Source organism: Pagrus pagrus (genome assembly GCF_965226575.1).
Source record: "Pagrus pagrus genome assembly, chromosome: 15".
NCBI classification, from domain to species: domain Eukaryota; kingdom Metazoa; phylum Chordata; class Actinopteri; order Spariformes; family Sparidae; genus Pagrus; species Pagrus pagrus.
Genome location: NC_140199.1, coordinates 29718631 through 29738970, shown reverse-complemented (window position 1 = coordinate 29738970; position 20340 = coordinate 29718631). Strand labels below are relative to the sequence as shown.

At 40.7% G+C, this 20340-nt stretch overlaps 1 protein-coding gene across 3 annotated transcripts in view; it reads right to left on the bottom strand.

The window, feature by feature from the left end:
* Positions 1 to 20340, bottom strand: part of gbf1 (golgi brefeldin A resistant guanine nucleotide exchange factor 1) — a 156823-nt gene that overhangs the window by 64931 nt on the left and 71552 nt on the right. For all 3 annotated transcript variants that reach the window (XM_084375308.1, XM_084375309.1, XM_084375310.1), the window contains one exon: positions 8122 to 8253. In XM_084375308.1, coding sequence (XP_084231434.1) covers positions 8122 to 8253 — 132 coding nt within the window. The remainder of the gene's footprint in view (positions 1 to 8121; positions 8254 to 20340) is intronic.

Below are 20340 nucleotides of genomic sequence, written 5' to 3'. Positions count from 1 at the left end.
CAAAACCATCTGGCAGACACTGAGCCATATTTCTATGATGAGGCTAATGAGGACAGGCAGTCCTGGCTGTACACATTCAGCTTCTGCATCCATGATGAGAAGAGACCATTCCTGACATTCCTTGATTGACCTGACAATCAGCAACAGCAATGGCCAAAACATAGCTTCCAAATGAAAAAAACTGTCAATATGATACTTAGGCTTTCTGAGCTGATTTCAACTTACTGCTGCAACAATATTGACAATATTAAATTTCCATGGCCACAACTTGGGCCACAGATCGGTGGCACTCTAGTATGTTACGCCCAGTGATACATGATAATATACTCCCACCTAGTATCAACATGTAATCTGTATCTGAATAAAATACCTGGAAAAAAGGTGAAGATGACAAATTCAAATAGCTGAAGACATCAATATTCGGGATGGCACAATATAAGATTTTATCTTAGAGATGTGACATACCTTGCAAATGGTGCCCCCCACAAAAACAAGTTAATGTGGACATGTGTAAATAGTACAGATTCCAAACCAAAAAAACGACAGGGAAATGAAGTTACCACCATTTAATTATCCTTTATTGATGCAGACAGTCAGATGATTTCAGTATGTTTTAGTGCAATTTTTGTTTTTATTTGAAAGTTTTTAGAATATTTTGATGATTACTGATAATGTTGTAAATCAGAATAATGTTGGACAGGAAAATCGTGAGCAGAGGTAAGGAAAAAGTTAGCAGTAAGTTGTCAATCAGGCAATAAATGTTTAGTATAGGTTAAGTGAGTCAATCAATAAATGCCGCTGCTTCTCAAGACCAACACAATAATTATTTCCAATAACCAATATATTGGCATGTATTTACACTACTCAAAATTAGTTAGGATATTGGGATATTTTAGTGTTTCACTTGATTGTTAATATCTGAATTTTTATTTTGTAGTGTTCAACTCTGGACACATACCGCACACGTAGCACAAAATCAAAAACGGGTATTCCCACCACGTGCATCATAGACAGCCTGACATCTTTGCCTCATACTCCTCACTAGAAGTCTAATATTGTTTTGCGGTATGGCGATCTGCAACGACAGCAACTCTGACTTCCTTGAGGTTACATGGTGGAGGGTCACGGGCATAGATGCAATATTTCAACTGGTCCCAGAAATGTATGGGGAAAAGAAGTATGTTGCTGCTCAGTGCACTAACATTACGTCTCCATGTCCCATTTATCATTTTATTATTAAAAAAGCTCAGTTAGGAGAACCTAGGACACTCGGTTAAATTTGTTGCAGCAGTGTTTGTTTTTTCCTGCGGGCCGCTGTTTCTCTCAGTCATGCCGTTGTTACACAGAGTTTTCTTAGCTTAGCTTCCTTGGCTAGTCGGCCAACGTTGTTTTATGCTTATGAGGCTGAACAAAGCTAAGTCATGGACATGTGGTGCAGAGACGAGGCCACTTTTAAACCTGGCAGAGGGATGTATGTAGGGCTGGGCGATATGGCCTCAAATCAATATCACGATATATTGAGCAACTCACCTCGATAACGATAAATGAATGATAAGTACAACTGTTTACTCAGACTAGTGTTGTAGATGTGAATCTGACTCATGGTTGCATGTGATCACTCTACTCTACACACTAGTGTTTACTCCAGGTTCTTGCTAAGAAACACTAGCATGTTTACCATTTCAGGCTTCAGGCAGGATCTGAGGCATGTAACAATGTTTCCTCCAGAACTGAAAAAGCCACTTTTAAGTTTCAGTTTCGTTTCCAGGTCAAACTCATTTACAATGGAGGTGCAGGGGCAACTTTTTTGTAGCATCGAAATCGCTATTTTTAAAACACTAGGAAGACTCGACACAACATGAAACTCTGCTCGTAGCATCACCAGGGTCTCTACACATGAACACGAGCATTGAGAACATCGTTTGTGTACACAACGTTTGCTAAAAAGAAGGTTTTTGAACAACTCACGTTTGCTTAGCCGTCCTGCCAGTTGCGATGCGTCGATCCCCGATGTAACATGGAGCTTTCTCCTTCATGTTACACCGCACTCGGGGATCGACGCATCGCGACTGGCAGGACTGCTACTGCTACTGCTAACGTGAGTTGTTCAAAAACCTTCTTTTTAGCAAATGTTGTGTCCACAAACAATGTTCTCAATGCTCGTGTTCAGGTGTAGAGACCCTGGTGATACTACGAGCAAAGTTTCATGTTGTGTCGAGTCTTCTTAGTGTTTTAAAAATAGCGATTTTGATGCTACAGAAAAGTTGACCCGTGCACCTCCATTGTAAATGAGTTTGACCTGGAAACGAAACTACGGTGAATCTTAAAAGTGGCTTTTTCGTTGTAATTATGCTTTTACACAAAGGTTTGACTTGTGTTAATTCACAAAATAAGCCGAGGTTGCATTTTGGCAACAGTTACACATGAACATACTGGTAGCCTACCTACACACAGCCAAACAAGACATAATACGATTTTTTTTTTTAAACACCGAATATACCGACATGGGCAAAATGACGTCGGTTATCGTCGTAAATTTCGGTATCGGTAAATTTTCGGTTTATCGCCCAGGCCTAGATGTATGTCTGTGGTAACAGGAGATAGTTTCCTCTGCAGGGTGAGACAGTTGAAAATTCATGTCAGAGCAATGGTGGGAAACAGCGGTGGCTACAGTGGTGAGCTAATACGCAACTGCTGCCTTCGGACAACACTGAGGGGACACGCTGCCTCAAACTCGTAAACAACGATGTCATCATCCATCACAATGTTTCACTGTAGACATCGTCGTATGCCAATTCGGCAGACATCGACCAACATTACCCCAAACAAACACTTTTGCTCAATAACAACTTCCATTATATTTGTGTGAGTTTTGAGTTTGACCACTGATTCGAGTTATAACCCCACAACTGAGCTGAAGTGGAATTCAGATACACATGACTCTCAATAAGTAAAACCACTGAAGCAACAAATATATTGCTGGACAAAATATGCACTCATATAACGATATCCCTAGCTAATTTTGAATAGTGTGTGTGTGTGTGTGTGTGTGTGTGTGTGTGTGTGTGTGTGTGTGTGTGTGTGTGACGGTAAATCGTTGTCAAAACAACCAGAGAGACGCGCAGCAACGTGTGTGTGCATGCATGATTACTTTGTTATGCGTGCGTGTGTGCGTGCATTGTTACGTGCAGATTGTATTTCAGGCGTAAAAAGAAGCTGCATACGTATGAAGCAGCGTGTGCACGTCTGTCTGTCACTGTGACAAATGATGTTACGTGTTCACACACATGTGCGGCCGCAGTTTCTGATGCTACGCAACCGGAAGTTGATCTGCATCGCGCGCACCAGTCCGCGTACATGAACGCCTCACGTAGTTGGCCTTTTCATTTTATTGAATTGTAGTCAACCAGGGGAGGCAGCAGTGAGCCATACACTGCCTGCCAGACTTTCAAAAGAAGAAGAAGAAGAAGAAGGAGAAGAATATATATAGATTATATATATATATATATATATATATATATATATATATATATATACATTAAAAAAATGCTGCTGCTCGAGTCCTCAGTGGGACCAGGAGGGTGGATCATGTCACTCCAGTCATCAGATCTTTGGACTGTCTCCCTGTCTGTCAAAGAAGTGATTTTAAGGTGCAGTTGACTGTTTATAAGGCACTGAACGGCTTAGGGCCAAAATACATTTCTGATCTGCTGGTACATTATGAACCATCCAGACCTCTCAGGTCATTTGGGACGGATCTGCTCTCTGTCAAAACTAAACACGGAGAAGCAGCATTTCGTTTTTATGTTCCACATTGGAACAAGCTCCCTGAAAACCGTAGGTCTGCTGCAACTCAGTTTCCTTAAATCAGGGATGAAGACTTTTCTGTTTGCTGCTGCCTTTGATTAAATCAAATCTGAGCCTTCTTCTCACACTGCACTGTAACTTTTATTTTGTTTTATCTGCCTTGTTTAGTTTTTATATCTGTCTCCTATCCCATATACTTAATTGTAGTTACATTAATGTGTCTTTTTTATGATGCCTATTGCTTTTACTTGCTGTATATTTTATGTAATGCATTCTGAATTGCCTTGTTGTTGAAATGTACTATACAAATACACTTGTCTTGCCTAGTGAGCTTTACCATAATTTATTCAGTCAAATATTTTCTTTAAAAATGGCTGATATTGAAGTAAATACAAAATTAGGCTTCAGACTTGTTATGCCGAGAAGTGCCTGCCTGCTAAGAACTGCATGCCCGTCACGGGAACGTGCACAACTAACAAAAAAAAAAAAAAAACAGTATCAAGGTTACTAGGTTTCTGTCCGTGTTTTCCCAATTAGGCTACATCTAATAATATATATACAATTAGACTCTCATCGGCCGGGAGTGTGTTGCAGCTATTCAGGTGCACAAACCCAACGCACCTCTCCAGCGGTCCCAGCAGTCCTCAATGAACTGATTACCTGCGGGGGGCGTGGTTAACTTACAAATGTTTGTCATTGATTTTGTGTCTTATGTGAGAAAGCAAAGTAAAAGAAACAGCAACAGAACTCTTTCTCTGTCTTCACTGAACAAATGAATCATGTCATGCAAAAGCCTATATGTCTGTATCTCGTATTTGATCGATTGCACCATCTACTGGATGAAAATGGAACACAGAACAACTACGCGAGGCGTTCATGTACACGGAGTGGTGCGCACGGTGCAGATAAACTTCCGGTCGCGCATCAGAATCTGAGACCGCACGTGTGTGTGAACACGTAACAACATTTGTCAAACAGTGACAGACAGACGTGCACATGCGGCTTCATACGCACGCAGCTTCTTGTTACGCGTGACATAGTTTGCGCATGTCATTTCGGCGTACGTGTGAGCGCGTGACAAAAAAGTTCAATTATCTTTATGCGAGCGTTAATGCATGCGTTTGCAAAAATGCATGAATGTTATGCGTAGTCACTATGCGTCGTGTGATTACTGGCGTGCAGCAGTCATCACACGTGAACGTGCGCGTGAACGGGGGACCATTATAAGTCAATGAGGAAACTACATTACACGTCAGACGCTGCTTGCTGCACAGGTGTCAAAGCACGCGCATGTGACACATTCAGTTGATAGGTGCGCACGCAATATGACACGATTCTACCGCCATAGTGTGCGTGTGTGTGTGCGTGCGTGTGTGTGTGCGTGCGCGTGTGTGTCCATTGATCCTCTTGTTACAATGCAACGGTCTGCTGGTAAACCTTGGGTCGTGGCATTCATGTGGATGTCGTTTGGCATGAACACTCACAGCTGCAGGTCAAGTACACCCCTCTTTACAACGGCACTCCCAGATGGCAGTGCCCCGCCAGCAGGACATTGTGCCCTGCCACTCCACAAGACTGCTTAGGAACAGCCCAAGGAACCTCAAGGTGTCATCCTTACCTCCAAATTCCCCAAATCCTACAACAACAAGTATGATCCACAGAGGCCCCACCTTGCAACAAACAGGACCCAAAGGATCCACCGCCAACACCCTGGTGCCGGACACCACAGGATCAAGCCATCAGGGACAGCCATTGTTATGAGGGGGTGTACCTGACCTGTAACGGTCTTTGGGTGGGTGGTGTGTGTCAAGTGGCATCCACATGATTAATGAAGGTTTATCTCCAAATTCTTCCGGAAAACCTAAAATCATCAGCAGAAGATTGGGTCTTGGGTGCAGTTGGGTGTTCCAATAGGACAATGATCCCAAACACACATCTAAAGTGGTAAAGGAATGGCTGAATCAGGCTAGAATTGAGGTTTTGGAATGGTCTTCCCAAAAGCCTGACTTGAACCCCATAGAGAACATGTGGACTGTGCTGAAGAACCCAGTCTGTGTCAGGAAGCCAACAAATTTAGTTGAACTTCACTGATTCTGTCAATAGCCAGAGGACGACCAGAAGCTTGTGGATGGCTATAAAAAGCACCTAACTGAGGAGAAAATGGCTAAGAGACATTAGTGTTAGCGTAGAGCCTATGGAGCCAGAACAGTCAATTTTGGCATCAAAAATCTAATTTGACATTGAAAACAAAGCCTGAACTAACAAAGGAAACATTGGCATTGAAACATTTGTATCTGAAAAAGTTGTATTGGCACTGAAACAAATATTCTGCACTGATCATTTTTGGGGGTTTTGATTTGTTTTTCAAAGACAATCTTCTTTCCCTTTTTTCAGTAACAGGATTTTTTACAATGTCAGTCAAACAAATACCTGGGAATCATACAGATACTTGGGTGTGTGCTGGACAATAAACTGGAGTGGTCTAAAAACACGGAGGTAGTCTACAAAAAGGGTCTGAGCCAGCTTTACTTCCTGAAGAGGCTATGTTCTATCAGTCTGTTGTAGCGAGCACCATCTTCTTGGCTGTGGTGTCCTGGGGTGCGGACATCAAAACGAAGGACGCTAACAGAATGAATAAACTCATCAAGAAGGCAGAGTCTGTTGTTGGCTCTAAGCTTGTCACCCTGGAGGAGGTGGTGGAGGACAGGATGCTGGTAAAACTGCTGGTAATCATGGACAATGTCTCTCACCCCCTCCACAAAAGTCTGGACAAGCTTAAGAGCAGCTTCAGCAACAGACTCATTCAACCCCACTGCCTAAAGGAACGGCACAGGAAATCATTCCTACCTAGTGCCATCAGACTCTATAATAACGCTCACTCCAAAACACACAATAATGCTCTTTAAATTATTATTACCGTAAATACTGCACCTTATCCTCTTGCACCTTATGTTCCATTTACCTTTTTCTCTTCGATACCTCAGTATTTTATTTTATTTACCTCAGTATTTTATTTTATCTACCTCAGTATTTTATTGTAGTTTATAACTGCTTAAGCATTTTATTGCATATAGCATTTTATAGTTTTTTGTATATTGAATATAGTACTTTATTGTGTCTTATTGTTTCTATATTTGCCCTTGTATTCTGATTGTATTTTTACTTTGAACCTGCTGCTATGATAACCTAATTTCCCCTCGGGGATTAATAAAGCTAGCTAAATACAATCAAAATATCTATCTATCAATCAATCAATCAATCAATCAATCAATCATATACATCTGCTAATGACGATAACTCCTCGGACTGACTTTTGCAGTTACGGAACTAACAGAGTTCTGACACAAGCACACAGCTTCCCCGATTTCACCTGAAACTTCCACACCGAGGTATGTTAAGTCTGCTGTATGCTCGGTATGTATTCTAGGGTCAGAGCAGACCTGGGGTCCACATGAGTGACGGTTCCTCACTAGTATGCTGCTATGCAAATCGCACTGTCCTTGCCCCTCCGCTCAGACACCTCCACTGCATGCCAAAACAGTGACAGAAAATTGAAACTGAAAACCTGTGACACTGGAAAAATACTGACATTGTAAACAATCCAGTTACTACAAAAAGACAGACATGAAGAAAAAATTCTACAGATTCTCACTGAAAAACGCATCAAAATCCACCCCAAGAAAATATCTAAATATAATTAAAGAACTGTTAATATCTGTGTTTTATTTTTCTATGTAATTTGTACCAATATATATTTATATCAATGCCAATGTTATTGTATCAGTTCAGGCTTTTTTTTTTAAACTTTTCCAGACAAATTTTATTTTTAATGGCACAATTCACTGTCACTGTCGTGGCTCCATAAGAGCCCTGCAGGCATGGCAGTTCTCCTCTTATTAAGATAAAGTACAGCCATGAGATGAGGAATTACCTCTGTAATAGGAAGACAGGTTTTTTCCCATCTTTTGATTTAGGTAAAGGTAGGACAGGCAGTGAAATTGTCTCTGTAATGCCCCAGGTTCGTGGACCTGAACCATTAAAATTTTTTCATGTTCTATTTTCACATGGAACCACCACTTCATGTGTTCAAAGTGTTCTCAAGCTTTTCACTGGTATTGTCGGAGACATATGCATGAGGATGATGGTCAAACTGATACTGCCAGGTTTAGTATGCATCAAGTAATCCACCTCTAAAAACAATGTGGGGCCATGCGCTTTTGAAAACATACGGTGGATGTTGGTGGACTAGCAAAACTATCACCTAAAGAGGGAAAAAAAGTCATATTACATATTGAGAATGTCAAGATATCTTACCTATGAGGCCATAGGAAAGGAACTTGTTGACAGAGGTAAGAGCGAGGCCTGTGATTGGCCCAGTGGTGTCTTCAGAACGGACCACTTCCAGAAAGGGCCTAAGAAAAATGTTGGGTTCAACATCTGACAGCTCTGAAGGAGGAGACACAAACACACACACACACACACACAATAGTCAGTCCTGTAAGCACACACTGTGAGATTATGGAAATCTGACTGTGCTCATTTTTATGTACTTATTTGCAGGTTAGTATTAATAATTAATATATCATATCAAATTTGAACATCAGACTAAGATATCATTTTACCTCCAAATAGTCAGAGGGGGTTGTACTTCTGAAACTTCAAGAACTTTAGGGGTTTTGCTGCACTATACTCATTGGTCTATTACTTTCAGCCACCATTTTAAAAAATCTGCAGCCGCACACCAGTTTGTTTTTTGTTCATGTGCTTTAACACATCAACATGGAGTCGCAGAAAAAATGATACAACAGAAGGAACATTTAAGTTCTCTAAAGTAATTTTTAGGACTAAAAGTGGGTGGAGACCTTTTGACCAGATCATGAGTACAATTCAAGGAAACATGAAAAAAAGTTTTTAAAATGTTATAAAATGCCTGTTCCAGAAGTAATCAAACCCTTTGACATCTGACATCTGTAATTACACAACTAACTGAAAAAAAAAGATTTGAAAGTCATCGTTTATTCAACATTTAAGATTTTCAGCAGCCTGTAACAAACCAATTCTCCCAAAACTTTCATTGGTTAAACATCACTGCTAGACAAAAGAGACCATGAGTGGGTCCATGAGAGATTGCATAGAGTTATGGAAGCTAAAGGAACGGAGGCTAGCCAGAATGTGTCAACATGACTTTTGCTCTCTTTACAAACCTTTCTGTCAGTACAAAGGTAACAGTTAGACCAAAAGGTCATATACTGTAATTCTCTTATAGACCTATAGACCTACAACTAAAATCAGGACAGTTTTATGTGCAAATATCTTGACTGTCTAATGCTGTATCTCTACAACTCATGGCAATGCCATACCATGTGGGGTTCCTCTGTGAAGGCTTTAGCCTTAGACATGCTGCACATACAAATAAGACAGAACAGAGTGGTCAACAGTGTTGCATAGAGTTTAATGTACTCTCCCCATGCACTCTGCATGAAGGTCTGTGCAAACAGCACTGATACCCTGAGGGGGCCAGATCAGTGAGGAATTAACGTCACAGGAGGCTGAACCTCTATTCCAGAGAGGGAGAGAGATTGGAAGAAGAAAGAAAAGAGGGATGTATGAGAGTGGACAGAGATGGAGGACAGAGATGAAAGGAGGGAGCTTAGAGAAGAGTTCAACATTTTGGGAAATATGTTTACTCGCTCTCTTACCTCAAGATAATAAACTATTTATGGAGCATTTTTAATATAGAGATGGGTCAAGCACAAAGACTGAGCTACCATCACCTTGAAAGATGAATCATTTATACCAAGCATCTTGTTTTTTTAACACCCTTTTGTACAGAAATGTAAAAACGACAACTTGTGATTTTAGGAGTTGTTGCGTGCCAGTGTCCAACATTAGCGTTTGACTCAGACACAGGGGAGGGGTAGATGGCCAACATAATAAAAAAAGTCCAAAATAATTAATTAACTTCATGTGTCACATTTTAGTTTTAGTGCATTTCCTAAGAACATATAAGAAGGTATTATGTTGAAAAAAAACTTAAAGAGGCCAGAGCAAAAGTTGGAGCAAAATTATTTTAATATATCGATCAACGGTTTATCAATTCAAGCCTCATAACAAATCAAGAAGTGTAGATCTCAAATTTCTATTGAAGTATTTGCATTCACATTAACACAAGAATCAAACATTAAAGCAAATGTAAAGGTTTTGTAAAGCTTCCTCATCAATCCTCATCAGACTCCTCACCACTAGCAGCACACCAGCAGCAAGTGATAGTTTAGTGAGTAGCTGATGTCAGATCAGGGTTCTATTTAACCTTTATTTAACCAGAAGGCTCATTGAGATTAAAAATCTCTTTTACAAGAGTGTCCTGGCCAAGACAGGCAGCAGCATAGTCATACATACACACAAACACAAGGTGGACACAAACATTAGAAACACTTCTAAAATAATAAAAGTCTCAGGCCAAACATCTACAGCTAGATGTTTCAGCCTCCAGGTCATCCAATTTCCCCTTAAAAGTGTTCAATGAGACCAACTCATTTTGTTTCAAAGTTTTCTGTAACATGTTCCAGGCAGAGGGAGCAGCAAACCTAAATGCTGTCTCTCCCAGTTCAGTTCTGACTTTTGGGACAGACAACAAGAACAAATCCTGAGACCGAAGATTTTAAGTCCCAGCATTACTTCGGTTAATGTAGGACAAAAGGTAAGAAGGAAGTAAACCTAAGATTGCCTTGTAAGTGAGAATATGCAGGTGTCTCAGTCTACGTATTGATAAGGAGGACCATACAACCCGTTCATACAGTGTACAGTGATGAGTAGGCGCTTTAAAACCAGTGATGAACCTCAGAGCTCCATGATACAGTGTCAAGAGCATGTAAGCTTTGAGACGAGGCTTATATACAACATCACCATAGTCCAGAACAGACATAAAAGTGGCAGCAACCAGTCTCTTTTTTGATTTAAAAGAAAGGCAGGATTTTATCCTAAAATAAAAACCCAGTTTCAGTTTCAATCTTTTTACCAGCTGCTGATTATGATTTGCGAAAGAGAGGGATTCATCAATTAATATCCCAAGATATCTGTAATTGGAAACGCACTCAATTTTCAAACCCTGAGAAGAGAGGATTGAGGGCAGATTTTGTGGTTTTGATTTTGTATTAGAGAACAGCATGACTTTAGTTTTGTCAGCATTTAAAACAAGTTTTAAATCATACAAATGTTCTTGAACCATGTTAAAAGCAAGTTGCAACTGGGAGAGGGCCCCTTCTGGGGTGGGTGCTGAACTGTAGAGTACAGTATCATCAGCATAAAAGTGAGATTTCACATTTGACACATTTTGATCAATGTCATTGATGTACAAAATGAATAGGAGTGGCCCCAGGACTGACACCTGGGGTACACCTTTACTTACAATGAGAGAGCTAGAGGTGCAGCCCTCCGCCCGCACACACTGTGTCCTGTCTGTAAGATAATTAACAAACCAACTAACAGTTTTTTGAGACAGTCCAGCTTTAGATAGTCAGTGCACAAAGTAGTCCACTGTGTCAAATGCCTTAGAAAGATCAATAAAGAGGGCTGCACAATGCTGCTTGTTATCCATAGATTCAATAAAATCATTTAAAGATCACTTTAAGAGCTGCTGTTGTTATGCTATGCATTTTTCTAAAACCAGATTGAAAGTCAGATAAAACATTTAAAAAATCCTTTAGTTGATCACTAACAAAGGATTCCAAAACCTTTGCCAGGACAGATAGTTTTGAGATGGGCCTGTAGTTATTTAAAATAGTGGGGTCACCCCCTTTGGGGTTAAATCCATTTTTAAATCTGCAGTGTTGGCTCTGATATAGCCGCCTCGCTCTGTCTGTAGTCACCACTCTGTAGTCTTGCTTATGCTGCATTCCAGATGGATGGGACACCACCCGCCCGAGTTGCAGAGTGGGAAATCTCACAGCTAAAGGGGGCGTGCCTCGGTGAAATGTCACGAGACAGCTGTGAGATTTCCCACTTTGCAACTCGGGCGGGTGGCGTCCCATGCATCTGGAATACAGCATTAATGTCCCGCCAACAGCTGATCACATCTGACTGGATGTATGGAACGAGTAACTGCCTATCAACACTAGCCCTTTTCACACAGAGACTCCGCATTATCGCGGCAGCGGCGGTTCGCCAATTCTCCGCCGTTGTTTGTTCACACACAACCAAACAGCTCCAGTGTAAAGACACAACAGTGAGTAATTCACAAAGAAAGCCGGCGCTGTGGACCCAAAGAAGGCGTGACGGTACACATCATGATGTTGACCTCTGTGTGTTTTTTTTAACGTGTTTCCCCCGGCGTCCTCCTGTTAATCTAAACATGTACCCACTGACTGTTTATAATCATATGATGCTGTTATAATGTGTTGTGATTGAGATCCTGACCCATCATGCATCCTGGAAAGTGACAAAGTTACATTTTTCACTCTAAATTACATTATTACATAATCTCCATCAGTAAACAGGACGCTGTCTGACTCTCTCACTCGTGGGGAGGGATGCTGTTTTCTGGGGAAAGTTCACTGAAGTCTCAGTCGGGAGGGCTGACCGTCACTGATTTTTTTCAAGACAGTAACTACAACAACACAATAGTGGAAGGAGACAAACAATTGGTGAGTTAAAGTTTTTTGCCGGGGACAGAGGCTGTTTTTTGGGCAGAAATGTGACGAAGAGTCGGTAGGACAGACAGGATGACAGACACTTTTCCACGTATAACTGTGGTATTTTTTTCCTCATATAAGTTGCCAAAGACACTACCAGTTACTACGTTACTGTTGTTTGGTCCTGTAACGTTGCTTTGTGGGTTGAAGACTGTGAACACCATCAGATCGACACACCCCCGCTCTGCACCGCCGGCTTATCCATTCACACAGGTTTGGTTTGCCTCTGCTGCGCCTCTGATACTACCTCTGGAGGCGCATCAGAGCCACAGTGAAATTCCACCGCATCTGAAACTTTCACACAGAGGAGGTTGCGGAGAATTGGCACAGGATCCCCGCACTCAAAGGGTAGTGAGGATGGGGCTACTGAGGGCGTCTATGACACAGAGACTGAACCTATGACAGTGAGCAAGCAGAGCTGTTTTTTTTATTGCCAAAGTTGCAGTTAACATCACCATCTTAAGGTCTTTTTCTATGATGACAAGCTTTTGCTTTTTGCCAGTTACATCACTGAAAATGCCTACGGGATTTCACTCAGTGGTGGTGAAAGTGACACCTTTTAAATCATTTGCTCTTGCCAATCCCTGAGGCTTCAGAGTTAAACAGAAAATGCATCTGTCTTGTCTATGTTTACGCTGCAACTCTGCATCAAGACTGAGGGAATCATTGCATTACACAGTAACAGCCACAGTAAAAATGTATTTCACACTATGATGAGTAAATTTTGGAATTAATCTGCCAAGCATATAGATGACAAATCAACTCTTGTTTTGTTACATCACTAGTGTATGCGTGTGTGTTCTATGTCAAACTCTCACACAGACAGCAGAGGACAGAAGCAGCGCGTCTATAAAAGACACCAAAACACGATAGAGAAAAAAAGAAAACACTATGTTTTATACATGACTATTTGGATACAGATGACAATGTAGTGATAGCCTACATTTTTCCTCACCAACAGAAAATCTACCAACATTTAGAGCTTGGCAGATGTTAATTTTGGACCCTGGCTACAGCTGATAAAATCTGCCAGTGGTCAATTCAAGCTGCTAAATCTGACAGCCTCCAGCTAAAAAGTAGAAGCTTATATCTACTTCTGTCTCAACTGAAAGGTCTATTGGACCAAAAATTACAAATACCAACCAACTGAGCAGGCAACGTCTGTGGACGTCCAAAACAGGTTGATATCATGTCCGTCGGGCCAGGCCATGATCTGGACGTCCACTGACAGCCAGAATTAGTCGATAAATGACGTTGAGAAAAGACATCCAGTCAGGCCATAATCTAGACATCCACTGACATCCAGAATTAGTTGAGAATAGACGTTCATACTGGCTATGATCTGGACGTCCACTGACAGCCAGAATTAGTCGATAAGCAACATATAAACGTCTATACAACATCCAGAAAAGACGTATAAAAAACTTTCATTCTAATAATAATAATAATAATACTAATAATAATACATTTTATTTTATTATTATTATTATTTTATTCTGGCTCCCAAGAGGAAGTCTTTTAGACATCTTGGATGTCCATAAATGACGTCTAGAAGATGTGATCTAGACCACTTTTTGCTCACTGGGAAGTGGCAAACCTGCCATGGTTATTATCATTATCAACCGCCAGAAACCCCACTGACTTTAGTGACCCCTGATTTTTTATCTGACGCCACAATGAGGTTGACATTTCATAGTCTCAGCAACTATGGATCGCTTAAAATGTGGTCCAGACATTCATGCTTTCCACAAAATAAACTGTAGTGATGTTGGTGATACTTTATTTATTTTATTATTCATCAAAAACTCAATTTGCCCAATACGTTGGTTTATGACCAGATATCAGCAAATGGATACTATTTCCATCAACTTTAAAAAAAAAACAAAAAAAACGATAAACCAGGGAACAGTAGAAAGCACCTGGTCATATACCTCTAATGTGGAAAAAAACAGAGAGGCAAACTGATCCACTGGCAACAGTAAAGGAGTCATTTGCCTATTTTAAGCAAGTTTACCCTAAAAAATCTGCATACACATGCCAACCACATAAAAGTGTAGTTAAGGTTGATGGAAATAGATGTTGAACTTTTTTTTAAAAGTCTGGATAATATTCTGAATTAGACATGCCCTTTGTCTTCTCCCGTCCTTTTTTATCTCTGTTGAGAGATGCACATCCTCAGTACCGATCAGGCAGCTGACTAGGCTCGTGACATAGAAGTCACTCACAATGTAATGTTGGTTACTGTTCTTAAAGTATCTTTTAGTTTAGTCTCTCTTTCACACTCAGTGCTGACTGAACCGCTGCTTTAACAGAGACCGATGGAAAAGGAACAAGCCAGCGCCCGTGTCAACCTGAGTGTTGCGTTCCATTGCAGTCGACCAGAGCTGGAGCCAATAAATACCTGTGACTACAGCAGAGTCATTTGATGCGGGACTGAATGCTAATTGTGTCCATTCACATTAAACACAAAAGCAAGATGTTAGTGAGTGTCCTTGGGTTTTTACAGTGTGAAAGGGATATTTTTGATAAGTGTTAAAATTTTTGTGAAAAAGTGTAAAACTGAGCATGCAAACACACTAAACTAAGATGGAAACCATGGTCAGCATCATACCTGCTAACCATGAGCATGTTAACATTGTCATCGGGAGCATGCTGACATTAGCACTATTGTACAGTCGAGTTGCTGGTGTGGATGTAGACTCTTGTTAAAAGAAGAAGTTGATTTCAACTGCATTTTAAAAAACTCTGACATAGACATGATAGAATGATGAGAAAAAGGGTACAATATTTTGTGCTCAGGGGTCGTGAAATTTTGCCCTTTTTCAAAAATTCATAATAATGATTTTAATCATTTTAAAATAATAATTTTGATTTATTTTATTTTTCATTTTTTTAAAGAAAAGATCCATTTAATAATTGACCTCAGTATAATATCAGCTATCAGAAGAAAACCATAATCATCGGCATTAGTGTCAAAACGCCACACCAATTGAATCCTACAGTTTATTGAATCCAGCTGCAGTGCAAGATGCAGCAGATCTTCCTCTGTAATCAGTTCACAAGGAAGGGAGCTTTGCTGGGCATTCCACTCTGGGAAACCACCTTTGGCCAATCCCCCCCGACTTTAATAATCTCGCTCTTTCTCTGGAGAATTCGGAGAGAAAGGGGGTCAAGAGGGGAAAGCAAAAATACAAAACAGGTAAAACAACAAGAGAGAAAATTAGTGGAGTCACGAACGCTGCTGTGAAATGTCGTGCCAAAGGAGTGCTTGCCACAGCAATACCGTGAGGATTATGGCTTTCTTAAGTGCAGCTCCACTCCAGACGAGAAAAAACAACTTGGACATCAAAAGCAACGAGGAGAGTGTCCAACCAATTTCCAAAAGTGCACACATGTGACCGCTGTGCATTAGTGTGTGATATCCAATACCCCTGCGGCTTGTTTAGAAATCAAATATGAAATAATTTGAAAATTTACACAGTCCCTTTATCAGCCGCCAGTTCACTTTTAGGCCTCACTTTCAAAAGCAAATCTCTTGCTTTCTGCTTTAATGAATATTTTTTCATCTGGTGTTTTATTTCAGTTGTTGTTAAATCTGAAAGTTTGGAGTAGTTTTGGTTTAAAGGGTGAAGGGTGACAGAGAGTATAAATTTGGAAACAACTGCACAGTTTATTTTAACTTTCCCCATGACAGATGAAATAAAAACAGAAATTTACAAATTAGGCAAAATTAAAACCAGCGTTCTCTTCAGAGAGTGAGATAGCTCTGTTGGTTCGATGTGTCCATCAGCTGCCAGAAAACTTTTTAAAGAGGGTTTTTGTGTCCCATTACTTTACAGTGTAGTAAGGGTGGAAGGAGAGTCCTCAAATGAATCTGTCAATAGACCCTGATGAAGACTTCATCAGATGCGATCACCCTGTAAGTGCTATGGCTGCGTTCACAAAGACCACAGATTGGAAAACTCAATTGTGTTGTATTGATCCGGCTGGCCATCGGTGAACACAGGGCTGACTGGAGCCGTCTGTCGGTGGCCACCACCAATCTTCTTATATAAAGTCTAAATATGGGCTCTCTACTTCAACTCAATCTCCGGGGCTTGTGGAGAGGAGTGAAATAAATAACGACGTCTGCAGCCGTGGTGAGGCAATCATTCTATAACCAGGTTAACCTCTGCCTGACATTGACCAAAAGAAAAAAAGAAAAACACAGGATTAAAGGGGCTCACCCAAGCGTGCATGCTGCCATCTAAGGGCTGGGTTTGCTGGGTACAAGTCCTGATTTAAGAATGCCTACAAGTCCAACTCGAGTCCGGCTTAATTGGTAAAAAAAAAAAAAAGAAAAAGAAAAAAAAAAGAGGTTTGTGAAATGAGCCCATTACGATTCAACATGAGCCTAATCCTTTCTACCTTTACCATGCTGAAGCTCCTTCATTCTGCTTGGAGCTGTAGTGAGAGTATCCAGCCATGTGTGGATTACCTCTCCAAATGACCCCAGCAAAGAGAGAGAGAGGGGAGGCGAGGGTAAACCTTTGCCCCCAGGAGAGCACCTCGGATGAGGCCGGCTCACCGCAAAACAGAAGCCATCTTTAACACATGCACATCTATTGGCAGTGGAGCAGAAAAGGCTTAGAACACAGGGAGCGACAGCAGGAGATGAATCTGCACATATTGTCCAGACAACAGGATACAAAAAACTGCAGAGAACATGAAAAGAAACACAAACAATATCTACACCCAACCAGGCCATCTCAATTTAAAAAACACAAATATTTCAGTTCATAATCTTTTATATCTCCAAAGAGCCGTTTATGAAAAAGTTCAGGCGGCAGCTTCTCATTTTACCCCCTTGCTGATTGCTGCTTTTGCCAAAATTTTGGCTGTTGTCTGGTTTGTCATAAATTTAACATTATCAACTTCACAGTTTGAATCAGGACCTCCAATATTTGGATCACATACCTTGTAAAAAAATAAGCTCAATCAGATAGTAGACTGCATTTGTTATTTTGATGTGTTATTAGTCTTTGATGAACATTTTATCTCTTGCTTAGCTCATTTTCAGATTGTAGTTACAGGTTGTGCACTAGGGGTGTCAACGTTTAAAATTTTTTCTACACGTGTACACGGGGCTTCTAACCGACGTGTACCCGGTTACACGTCAGGGATTTATGATCTCTTTCTATCGCAGTTGCGCTACATAACCACTAGAGGCTTCTGTCTCCATTCAACCGCCTCCTAATCCCATTAAATCAAAGCCATTCAAGTAGTTATCAGACAAAAACGTTTATTCAACGTTATTCTTGTAGACCTATTTCAAATAGGTACAAAATTAAAGCCAACATAACAGATAAATCATAGAGCTTCATTTAACATTTTAAGGCTTAGGCCTACTTATGACAGAAAGTAAAATGAGTTGAAAATAAACTCATCTATCATTTTGACAGACAAGAAAACGTGAGTGAAAGCTGAAAAAGGTTTAACCTTTTAATCATTGTTTTAACTATTTCTCACAGTTGTACAATTTGTTTTTAAACTTGTACTGCATCCCTCTTTCGCAACGGGAGCTGCATCTGAATTTTAATATACGTCTCATAGTAAAAGTAGTCTGGAATTGGCGATAGAAAGAAACTAAAAAAGAAGCCAAAGTATGCTGAAGTGAGAGGAAAAAACTTCATCTTTATATCCACAAAGCTAAAAAAGTAGAGGGGGAATCTCACAATTATTCACTAAAACTGTCGGAAAAAAAACGTTTTCCCCTCCTCTTTAGACGCGAGGATATGTGATCAGGTCGTAAAAAGCCGACACAGAACACCAACCAACAATATAATGTGTACAACAACACGTAACAATAAAGGCTAAAATAACAAGCTATTAACAGTTTTTGTTTTCAGCAGGACGACATTTGCGCATGGAGAAGATGATGAGCTCCGCGCTCTTCTCAAGTCCTCCGCAGCCTATTCTACACAGCAGCTGTCTTGCCTTTAAGTGGTCTCCTGGTCTGAAAAACACAAATGGCTGTGGCCACGGGTTTTTTTATATATCAACATAACATTGCGCCCTATGCATCTATTATGTATGCTGATTACTGCACTAGTGGGAACATTTAATTGTATAGTTAGTTAATGTTATTATCTGAAGCTTTCAGGCAACATTATCACCCCTAAAAATACTATATATATATATATATATATATATATATATATATATAGGCCTATATATTGGTGAGAAATAAACGAGGAGGAGGAACAATGACGTGTACACGGTTATTGATTTTTCTAAACGGTTATGATTTATTATCCGTGTACCCGTTTACACGTGTAGATGTTGACACCCCTATTGTGCACATTAAAAAATGGTGACACACCAGTCAGTCAGCCATTGGCCAAAGTCCAGCCATCGGTGAGCATCTGTGGCCCCAGTTCATTCTGTGTGTCCCGCACAATTGGCACTAGTCGGCGGCTTTTCAGCAGAATGAGCATGTCAAATCAGTTACAGCGCCCATCGGTGTGAGATATCACTCCGATTGATTTTTCAGCTAATGGCTGATTTATGGTTGCAGGTAGGCCTGACGCAGAGCCGACGCTGTAACCTATGCAAGTGGTCTAAGCAGTAATGAGCATTAATACATGTGCGCTGGCGTGTCCGTGTTGCTGGCAGTGATGAGCGGAATGCCAGTTGTACTTTCCACTTTAAACACACCCCTCCTTCAGCTCACAGCTGTGTCTCTGGCTCTACGCTGACATTTTTCCCAACGAGCACATGTGCTCCTAAAGTAAAATATACGGGAGCACAAAAAATATTTATTTATCAATGCTTAACACCTCACACTTAAATAGGCGGCACAAACAAAATTTCAATTTACAGTGTTTTTACAGTGTTTGATTTCTTTTTTTTTTTTTTTCATTTCAGGCAGCACAAAACAATTTTCTAAATTTACAGTGTTTGATTTCATTTTTTCATTTCAGGCAACACAAAACAATTTTTTTCAGCTTCTGGCCCCTGCAGTATTTGCAAAACAATGGTTTTGGTGTTCACTGTCTGATAACTAAACAGGTCCATCACTCAACAAAATATAGAGAAATGTCCCACAAAGCCACGTCACATGACCAAACAACTGTAACGTAGTAACTGGTCGTCTCTTTGGCAACTTATATGAGGAAAAGCCTCTGTCCAACCGACTCTTCATCACATTTCTGCCCGAAAAACAGCGTCTGTCCCCGTCAAAAAACTTTAACTCGCCAACTGTTTGTCGCGGTGAAAAAAATCACAGCGACTGTCAGCCCTCCCGACCGAGACCTCAGTGAACTTTCCCCCCAGAAAACAGCCTCCCTCCCCGCGAGTGAAATAGTCAGACAGCGTCCTGTTGACTGATGGCAATTATGTAATTATGTAATTTAGAGAAAAACATAACTTTGTCAACTTCCAGGATGTTTGGTGGGTCAGGATCTCAACCACAACACATTATAACAGCATCCATATGATTATAAACAGTCAGCAGGTACATGTTTAGATTAACAGGTGGACACTGGGGGAAACGTTGAAAAAAACACAGACGTCATCTTCATGACGTGTACCGTCACGCATCTTTTGGAGCCGCGGCGCCGGCTTGCTGTGTGAAGTACACTCTGGTTCGTCTTTTACGCCGGAGCTGCTTGGTTCTGTGTGAACAAACAACGGCGGAGTATTGGTGAACTGCCACTGCAGCGATAATGCAGTGTCTCTGTGTGAAAAGGGCTGGTAACTTGTGACCTTTGCTCGCACACTGTGCGCCAAAATCATTTTCCCGGTTAGCACATACATTTTTTTAGGGGCAAATGCAAGCGAAATGCTTGCACTGTAGAGCCCT